Source organism: Vespa velutina, chromosome 13, assembly GCF_912470025.1.
Source record: "Vespa velutina chromosome 13, iVesVel2.1, whole genome shotgun sequence".
Classification (NCBI taxonomy): domain Eukaryota; kingdom Metazoa; phylum Arthropoda; class Insecta; order Hymenoptera; family Vespidae; genus Vespa; species Vespa velutina.
Genome location: NC_062200.1, coordinates 3,658,921 through 3,669,374, shown reverse-complemented (window position 1 = coordinate 3,669,374; position 10,454 = coordinate 3,658,921). Strand labels below are relative to the sequence as shown.

At 31.0% G+C, this 10,454-nt stretch overlaps 3 protein-coding genes across 4 annotated transcripts in view; 1 reads left to right on the top strand and 2 right to left on the bottom strand.

Moving 5' to 3' along the window:
• Positions 1–766, bottom strand: part of LOC124953976 (WD repeat-containing protein 46) — a 2,384-nt gene extending 1,618 nt beyond the window's left edge. The window contains exons 1-2 of the mRNA XM_047506114.1: positions 605–766; positions 1–492 (exon numbers count right to left, since the gene is read on the bottom strand). The exon at positions 1–492 is cut by the window's left edge and continues 200 nt beyond it. Coding sequence (XP_047362070.1) covers positions 1–492; positions 605–617 — 505 coding nt within the window. The 5' untranslated portion in view covers positions 618–766. The remainder of the gene's footprint in view (positions 493–604) is intronic.
• Positions 767–785: 19 nt separating this feature from the next.
• Positions 786–9,485, top strand: LOC124953973 (nuclear pore complex protein Nup214-like). 2 transcript variants are annotated; one of them, XR_007102393.1, is made up of 6 exons: positions 786–1,183; positions 1,443–1,736; positions 1,805–5,948; positions 6,057–6,237; positions 6,352–8,238; positions 9,088–9,485. XR_007102393.1 is itself a non-coding variant. In XM_047506109.1 (5 exons), the coding sequence occupies exons 1-5, from the start codon at positions 1,151–1,153 to the stop codon at positions 6,377–6,379; spliced, it is 4,680 nt and encodes a 1,559-aa protein (XP_047362065.1). In that variant the 5' UTR covers positions 786–1,150; the 3' UTR covers positions 6,380–9,485. The 2 variants fall into 2 exon arrangements, 1 of the variants encoding a protein (XP_047362065.1); XM_047506109.1 differs by having other exon boundaries at positions 6,352–9,485.
• LOC124953974 (integrator complex subunit 4) lies at positions 6,689–10,216 on the bottom strand. Its single transcript, XM_047506110.1, has 7 exons — positions 9,976–10,216; positions 9,487–9,905; positions 9,081–9,407; positions 8,738–9,011; positions 8,167–8,629; positions 7,599–8,088; positions 6,689–7,487 (listed from the first exon to the last, which is right to left on the bottom strand). The coding sequence occupies exons 1-7, from the start codon at positions 10,024–10,026 to the stop codon at positions 6,749–6,751; spliced, it is 2,763 nt and encodes a 920-aa protein (XP_047362066.1). The 5' UTR covers positions 10,027–10,216; the 3' UTR covers positions 6,689–6,748.
• Positions 10,217–10,454: the final 238 nt, after the last annotated feature.

Genomic DNA, 10,454 nt, shown 5'->3' with positions numbered 1-10,454 from the left:
GTGCAACTGCAAACATTGTCTCGATATGAAGCCATGATAAATCATGTACAGATTCCATAACATTCATTTCACAGGCAAGTTTTTTTGTCACCCAATTAAATGCTGCTACATGTCCTTTTCTACCACCTAAGACTAAATGTCTACCATTTCTAGAATATCTTAAACAATATGGACCAAAATTTAAATCTAACGTAAAGAACTTTGTAGCACTGGTTATATCAACGTTAGCAGCAATTTCTGATTGCTTATATTGAGTCGTTGTCTCTCCAGCATCAGCTTCTAAATGACCATGATCTTCAGTTAAAAGTAATTCTGCTCTGGCAGTATTCTCAATTGCTGCTCTTATAACATTTTCTTTTAGTTTAAGTTTTTCCCTATGTATTTTATGTTTTATCTTAGTGGTCTTATTTTGTAAGTTAATCCCCGCTCCTTTATGATACTTCAAGAGTTTCTCTTTGCTAATGGGAACTCTTTTTGGGTGCCTTTTTTTCTCTAAAATAAAAAAAAAAAGGATTTATATGTTTATTTATTTATATATAATACATATAATCTATACATAAATGCAAAAATAAAATGTTCATTATCAGATAAAAGTAATACATACGTAATTCTTCCATTATGAATATAATTTATATCAGCTTACAATTGTCATTACAAAAATTATTAAATTTATTCACATTAACAATATTCAATCACATGTACTTTTTAACCTAACTTTATTATACGAGTTGCAAACGTGCGAACGGTGAGACCTCTAGTGTCATATTTTGTAATTATCTTCTTTCAGTTGAGTTTCGTTACGTACGAAAGATACGAAGTAGATAAACTAACATAAACGAGTTTTGAACAGTGTTTAATTTTGAGAATAAGATCTTTTATAATAAGAAATGTTATGTTGTCAACAGTGTTATTTGCAATCGTTATAAAATAATATGTAATTAATATTGTTGATTTATAATTTCTTCGATTTCTTTTGTATTATAATTTCTCTTTTATTACGAAACTTGCTAGGAAAGAAATTTAGATTATATTTATGAAAATCCATTTATTACTTCGTTTAATTTGTTGTTAACGTTTAATATTTTCTACGGGAATTATATATTTTATTTTTTTATCTGACAATAAACTAAAATAGAAAGTTTTATTAATCATGAACACGGCTCCTGATTCGAAAGATGTGCAGGTATGGTTATAATAACGTTTGAATCTCTTCAATGATTTTATGTTATGTATATATAAATAAATAGTAATTGCATAAATTTGTGAAATCATCATTTATATTTTACTAATATTTATAATTATATTTTGAATGTGAATATTTTTTTTATTAATATTACTATATATATATATATATATGCGTATAAAATATTGCGTGTTAATTAAAACAGACATAAATAAAGTAAATATAAAATAATATTAATCATGAAATATTATGATTTTAGGAATTTCTGTTTAAACAAGCAAATACATCTCAAATATGTAATAGTTTCGCATCCATTCCAATAGCTTGCAATCTTATTACTGTAGACAGAAAAAGAGGATTACTTTATATAGCAAATAACGACAAATTGATTATATTATTATCAGGAAGCGAAATTAATGTAGAACGCAAAATAGAAGTCAATTTACCATTCATTATATCTAAGATAACATTTAATTGTGATTATTCTTACCTTGCCATTACACCATTGGTACCTAAAGTATTCATCTATGATGCTCATGCCTTCATAAAACACGTATGTATATAATAACATTACAATTTACAAAAATAATATATTTATATTTCATATTTTATTATTTTTAGGATATCGTGTTATTACATGAAATTCAATTATCTTTATCAAACGTAGAAACTTTTGTGTTAGATTTACGATGGAATCCTAGTATGCCAAGAATGTTCTGTACTGTAACTACAGATCATAGTATTGGTAATTTTGAAATAAAAGATGGAAAAGAAAAAGCAGTTGGATTAAAAGCTTTAGAGAAATTAAATGGAATTGATGCATTATGTTTGGCATGGAGCCTTAAAGGAAAACAAATTGTTGTAGGATGTAAGAATGGAAATATAGTGCAACTTAAGCCAGATTTAAAAATAGCTAGAATAATCACAGGACCTAATCCTTACATTGGTAAAGTTATATCGATTTTATGGATTAGTAATTATCAATTTTGTGCAGCTTATTTAAATGAAGAACATCATATCAATGTACTTATTATTGATGCTCCTAAAGGAGAAACAAATGCAATTTTTACGTGTTACGAAGATATTACATATGGAGTCTTTGAGACAGAAGGAAATAAAGATACTCCACGTTATTATTTTGATTATGTGCAAGAGTGGGGTCTCATTATTGCAGCAAGTAGTTGGAGTAGTGAAGTAGCTGTTTTAGGATCAACAGACAATGGTAGTAGCTGGAATCAATGGATATTGATCGATAGTGGTAGAGCACAGTTACCACTTATCAAAACGACAGAAAGTTATCCAGTTGGTTTGGTCATAGATAAAACACCAGTACAAAAATTACCATGGGGAACTGATACAACTCTTCCACATCCTGTTCCCATGCTTCATATTTTAGGAACTTCTGGTCAATTGTGTAGTTTTCACATGGTTAATTTAACTCCCAATTGTCCTGGCATTACTTCGCCACCTACTGAGATTGTAAACTTATTACCATCTTCTCCAAACACGTTACCTTCTAATGTATCATTAAGTTCAGCAATAACTAGTACTCCCTGTCCAAAAGAAAATCGAAACATAACACCTGAACGTCCTAAAACAGCAATAGCAAATATCTTTGGTGATTCATTAAAAGCTGCTGGATTTTTTCAACAACCTCCACCAACTATGGTAAATACTACGGAGGAAAAAGTATCAATTCCTGTTAAAATTGATGTCAAATCAGATATTCCTAAAAAGTCACTTTCTCAAGAAGTTGAAAAAGTGGATCCCAAGTCTACTGTGACAAAAGAAGTACATACAAGTGAACCTGTTGTTGAACAAAAAGTACAGATCGATGATAGTATTTATGTACGTGCTTTTACAGAATTACTTACTCTTTTTGAAAAAGAATTACAAAACAGATTAGAACCACAAATATGGGAGTATGGATCAGAAGAAGAAAGAAAACAATTAGGAGGAAGATCAGCTATTATAGATCAATTTCTTACTGAATTACGAGAAACTACAAATAGTCTATCCACCGATATTGCTTATTTAAAGGCTTTACTTTTGCAATCCTTTGCTTGGGTTGAAGAAGCTAAATCGAAAAACGCAGTAAATTCTGAAGGCACTACTAGAAATTGTGAAAATAGTAAAATAGCAGATACCCAGAGACTTTTTTATTATACTCAATCACAACTTTCACAAGCCAACAAAGTTCTTGATTTTGAATGGTCAGAGCATATATATCAGAAAAAATCTAAAATGAAAATTCCTAGTTTGGAATTTCTTTATCAAAATCTTGTATTGCATAATAAGATTATTATAAAGGAAAAAAGTAGAATAGAACAACTTAATAAAAAGTTGAAGTCGTTAAATCGTACAAATAAAATTTCTGGATTGAATCATATGATGAATAATTTGAAAGTATCATCTAAAGGAACATCAACTGTCCATGGAAATACAGATGTTATTGATGCACGGTGTAAAACTATTGCTTCTAAAACGCTTAGTTTTACATATGAAAAACAATTAAAATTGAAAAATTTACTTCTAGAATCATCGCCAAAATTGATAAAGCCTGCAAACCCATCTCCTATTCAAGATCGTTTAAAGGCTACTTTATCCTCTTTAGCATCTCTAAGTCCTGTAAATACAGATTCTAAACACAGGATAGAACAGCCTGTAACCAAATATGATACAGTAGAGAAACAAGCTGTAGAAGGACTTAAACCGCAATGTCCTTTGGCTTTATTGAACAATGTTGTTGCCAAAATTGGATCACCCGATGCAAATTCAATTTCGATTCAAAACAAAACACAAGGCAAACAGTCATCCAACATCATTACTTTTCCTCCTCCATCTGTGAATAAATTTTCACAAATTGATAAAAAATCCAGTATTCAGACTGCATATCCAGAAAGTTTTGAATCATTATCTATTGGGAAAAATAATGCTACTGTAGATTTAACAGCACAAAAAACTTACAATAATATATATGCTAAACCGTTATCTAAAGATACAGAAATCAAAAATGATAATCAAACATTGACAAAAAATGCTTTCCTTAATTCTGAATCAATGTCATTTTCAAATAACACATTGACTAATGCATTACCATTAGAACTTTCATTGGCCAAAAGTCAATCCATGCCACGAAATATTTCCTCTTCAGTGACAATAACACCAGTTGCAACATCAACGATTGCTAAAACTGAATCTATTAATACATTTAGTTTTGCTAATTCAAATATGTTGCCTCCAATTGGAAAAAATTCGCCATCAAACCCTCCTACGTCTGCTTCAAAACTATTTTCTTTTGTTTCGGAAACTATAAGTTCCATTTCATTATCAGTAACAAATTCGCCAAAAGAATTGTTGGATTTGACGGGATTATTTTCAGATATCGAGAAAAATGATCAGAGTGAAATTACATCTTTTATAAATAACGAAAATATTCCAGCAAATAGTACGGTTAAATTATTCTCTTTAAACGATACTAATCCTGCAGTTTTTACTCAGGCTACAACTAATAATAATACATATGAAAATTTAACATCAAAACCCAATGTAGAAAAAACTTCTGAAGCTTCAGTTATACCTACTTCTGGAACAGTTAGTACAACTGATAAAACAACATCTATATTTGGACCAAACAATACTCCAATACAATCATTGAATACATCAACATTAAGTACACCAACATTATTTAGTGGACAACCAACAACTTCCAATGCATCTATTTTTGGAGGAAGTTCATCTACTATTTCACCTGCATCTACTTTTGCAATAACTAAAACCACATCTTCTGCATCACCAATTTTTGGACCACAAACAACTACTTCATCTTCTCCAATTACATTTAGTGGATTTTCTTCTACTCCTTCAATAATACCTGACTTTAGTACAACTACTACAAATCAAAGCACTACTTCGCAATTTTATAGCTCTTTATCTAAACCTATATTTGGTCAATCTGATATGACCTTACCAACAACAAATGCAACTGTGGTAACTACTGCATCTACCACATTACCTTTTGGTAGCACTACAACAGTGTCTTCAATTACACCAGATTTTGGAAAAGCTGCACAAACAACAGTTACAAGTTCTCAATTCCCTACAACAACGTCCGTTACTTCAGTTACAAATATCTTCGTAAAAGCAACTATAACAACTGCTTCTATACCATTTAACAATTCTTCAACTACACCTCCATTTGATAGTATATCTACGCCTTCATCAACTACCTCTATTTTTGGATCAAATGCTCCATCATCTACGAATACATCTATATTCGGTGGAAATTCTTCTATCACATTTGGTTCGACTTCAACAGGATCGATTTTTGATAATAACGCTACAAATAGTTTAATATTTGGAGGTGGAGGAGCTACATCAGGATCAAATTCTTTATTCAGTGTTAATCCAAATACTGCATCTTCAACGGCAGTTGCTAGTTCTCCTTCTGGATCAATATTTGGAAATGCTGCACCAGCAATAGGAAATGCTACTTCAGGATCTTCCTCTATATTTGGAGGTTCTACGAATAATATTCCTACTACAGGGGCAACTTCTGTATTCGGAACTCCAGTAAATGGTACACCACCAATGGTAGGTGGAGGTACACCATCTGTATTAGGATCACAATCACCCTTTGGTCAAGCATCTGCTTTTGGTGCTAAACCAGTATTTGAATCACCGCCTGGAATATTTGAAGCATCTAAATCAGTTTTTAGCTCAATGGGATTTGGAGGAACAGGATTTGGTTCTACTTCACAAGGAGGTAAATATAAGTTAACATTGAATCTGCTATAATTTATATCAATTAATGTGTGTGTATGTGTAATAATAATAATAATAATAATAATAATAAATAAAATTTTTGAATTAGGATTTGGAAGTCCACCTTCTATAGGTGGAAGTCCTTCGCCACTTGGAAATACTATGTCAACTGTATTTGGAAATACAACAGGTAGTAATACATTTGAATCCTTAGCTAGTCAATCTGGTGGTCTCACTTTTGGTAGTTTAGCTCAAAAAACTTCAGAGCCTGAAAAACCTGTATTTTCAGGGTAAGTATTATTGAATATATACATATATACATACATATAATTTCAGAAAAAATATATAATATAAAGATCAAAGATTATATGTTATAAAAACGAAAATGTACCTTTTTGTTTTAGGGGAAGTTCATTCTCTAATTGGCGATAAAAATAGAGAATATAATGTAATCATTGCATAGAGGAAAAGAAAAATGTAAAAATTATTCATTCCTTGCATATAATTTTTCTACAAAAATCTAATTACAAAAGGATTATAATAAAAAACAATTCTTTTTTTTAGTCAATTCGAGATAAGATAATTAATTCCTCATTCAATTCTAATGTTAAAACATTTGATGAAGAAAAAGAGAAATTATAGATAAGATAAAAAGTAAAATAACATAAATTAGATTTAGATATATATATATATATACAATAAAAAAAAAAAAAAAAAAAAAAAAAAGAAGAAAAAAAAATATTTCCATGTAAAATATTTATTGATTGTATAATAAAACATTGTTATTATACAAAAATAAAATTATATGCCTCTCTTTATCGGTTTCGGTGCTATAGATACTTTAGTTGGTTTACAAAGATCTATAACACATGGATCTTCTAAAGGAGCATGTGAAAATACTGTAGCCGAAGGCACAAGAAGTGCTAAAGATATTTCTACATTGCAAGCCTCCATCCATACTTGATGTGATAAAAGTACAGTAGTTCTTAATCTATAATCATTTTGATCAGAGTTCTGAAGACGCAAATCTGATTGTCGAGGTAACAATAATTGTACTTGCTGATCTGGATGTCTTAATTTAACTCTTAAAATGCCAGGATCACGTAAATTTAATATTTTAGCTGTTAAAGAAATGCCTAATAACAGGCCACCTGTAAACTTCAATGCAGCGTCCGCATCTCCTCTAGGTTCTTCGATAATAGCACGACAAAATCGAGTAGATATGGACGGTCTTGGGAGTCTTTCTTCACCCTGTAAAGGAGACTTTAAAAGCAACGGTAATAAAAGCCGTGTCAATGATCCTGGCTTTACATCTGCCAGATTTGGAATTTGAAGAACCAATGCCCTAGAAAAGGGCGGTAATTTTGAAGTATCTTGCGGTAAAGAATCTGCTTCTGACAAAAAATAACGAGCGAGTGGAAGAGCACTGCCCGTAGCACTTCTTGTAACACGAACTAATTCTACAGCTAAAGCTTTCAGCCACACGTCATTAGCTAATGTTACTTCAGCATCTCCTAATCCACTAAACAATCGTTGCAGCCTGTTTAATTAAAAAAACAAAAATTATGAAAATTAATTATTTGTTATAGAAATGATTAAAAATTATAAAAAGAATATTGAAACATATATATATATATATATATATATATACTTTTGTGTATGTTGAAGTAGAGCAGAAACATTGTTGGTTGTATTTGGTACTGGACTTGCTGATATTGAAGTGGTTGCAGAGACCGAAAATTCTTTCAAAACTGATTTCAATAATAATAAACAGCGAATGTACAAGGCTGTAAAACGAGCTGCACCTTCCATTCTATTATCCATTTCCGCGAGACGATCAAGGTCAATAGTAGCAGTTTCTAAAAGTTTAGTATTTACTCTACCACCTGGCCTTGCATTTTCTATACCCATTACTATTTTTTCTAAAAATTCTCTTCCTCTACGATCTCTACGTTCCTCATTAGCGGTATCTTCCTTGTTTGGTCCTGAACCATTAGTTACTGCTGGACGTAATCTCGGCACTAAATGTGGCATTGTATCGCGCAAATAGTGATAATGTTTAGAAGTATGTTCCGTAAATAAGGCATGCATACTTGGACAATGTAATGCTGCATTGAATATCAATACCAATACACTTGCATCTGATTAAAAATGTTAAGATTCATATAAGAATTTTTTTAATGAATTTCGATGCTGTTTATAATAACAATGAAGGATACAAGATGGTTCATCTACATCTGGTTCTGGTGTATCAAAGAATGGATGTCGTCCAAGAAGTTGTGGTACTAAAGGTAAAGTAAGATAAGGATGCGAAGCTCCCAATGCCGCCAAACATACTCTAATACTTTCTCTATCTTGTGGATAACGCGTTAAATTATCTAACAGACGATTGACACACATGTGAAGACAATTTCTAGTAGCAAGTTGACTAGCTGCTAACGTAGCATGCAAACCTTCTCTTACTTCCCCAGAAAAATCTTCTAGTGCACCCAATATTGTTTCCAATTGATCTTCTCTAAGAGTGACACTAGCAGACATTTTTCTTAAAGATTCTATTGCTCTTAATCTAACATTTTGAATTTCATCATTAAACATATCTACCATAAAATCTAACGAGATTCTGGCTATACTTGGTTGTTCTAAAGATAATTTACATAGTGCTTCAACAGCTGCTGTCCGGACCTATAATAATTAATATATAATTTATAAATTGATATTTTAACTATACACACACACACACACACACATATATATATATATATAAATCAAACTTTTTATATATTGATTCACCTCTAAAAATTCATCTTCTAAACCATGAATAAATGCTCCACAAGAGCCACTCTTTTCTTCGACTTCTGGTCTAACTGCACTATCCACTTCTACTACTTTTTGTTTCTTATCCAATGCTTGTTCTATATAACGTCGTGAAACACCTTTCATTGTACCTAATAGAGACATAGCTGAAGCTCTAACGCGTGGCGACAAATCACCCATCAAACTACAAATTTGAGAAAATGTACAATCAACCATGCGTACATCTTCTCCATCTAACCCAACGACCATGCTACAAATAAAAAGAAAATAATTAATAAAATACAAACGACATAAGGTCATATTATTTATGATATCTTACTTTTCAGGATATTCAATACCAAGAAGCCAAATTATTTTGAGAACAGCACGTCTCACTATTTCATTATCATCACGAAGAGCAGCGCATGCTTCTCCAAAGAAACTAGCAGGCAATCTACAACCTCTATGAGAATGTAATTCTGCCATTGTTTCAAAGGCTTGTGCACGAACTCTTGGATCTTGGGATCGTGCATAATTACCAACAAAAATAAGTGTATCGTCTGTAGTATTAGCTGTTAAATATCTTCCAATTATAGAAAGACATCGTGTTTGTACACCATGCCATGTATCTTGTAAATGTTCACGTGCAACTTTTAATACCAAATTTCTATAAATTAAAATTGTATTATTTTCATTTTATAATAATGTTATTAATCAATATTAAACAAATGTTATTTTAAGCATACCTATGATAATCTCCCAATTTTAACAAAGTTGCTAATCCTTGACTCTTAACTCTATGTGATTCTTCATGTTTTAAAAGTTCAGCCGTTTCATTAACAATACGTGCTTTTTCAGCAACATCAAATGTTACTTCTCCAAGTTCACCAAATATCCATAATATTTTTGCACGTACAGCAGCTTCAGTTTCAATAGCAAATCTTTCTGAAAGTTTCTTTATTGCTATAGGAACATCTTCAGAAGAAATACATGTCACAGTGTCAGATATACGAACGAGCAACTGTAATGCGTCATTTCCACCTTTACATTTTTCTAAACATTCTATATAAGCTAACGTAGAGCTACCTTCGCCATCATTCTTACTACTTCCAGCTGCTGAAAGTCGTAAAGTTCTTAACCTTTTTAATGGTGGTTCATTGATAACCTATAAACATAAAAAGAAAAAGAAAATTATTCAAATATCCAGAAGGAAAGAGAGATCATAGATTACATACTTGACTTTGAGTAAATTCAGCTAATACTCTTTTCTTCATCAGAGCAGCCATTCTATTTTCTCCTCACTATATATATATATTTGATGTAATTATCACCATATAATTACAATTACTCATTAATTATATTAACAATTCTGATTCTGAACATTGTACAAATCACTAACAAAAATTATAGAAAACATTTTCAGCGATCAGCTGATCGCATATTGATAAAACAATTCGTTCATGAAATAGTTCGTATTAAAGATTTAAAATCATCAACCATCACTTGTAGCGTATGCGACTTAAGCGACAAATATGGACAAAATATGAACTATAAAAACAATAGTGAAACGCTGTACCACCTATGCGCCTATTATATTGGTTAACAAGTTTACATAGGTTATAATCAGAAATGATGGACACCATTTTCAAAAAAAGTTTTTTCAAAAATTTAAGGAAATGAAATCCTTTAATCAAACATTCGTCTTTAAAGTATT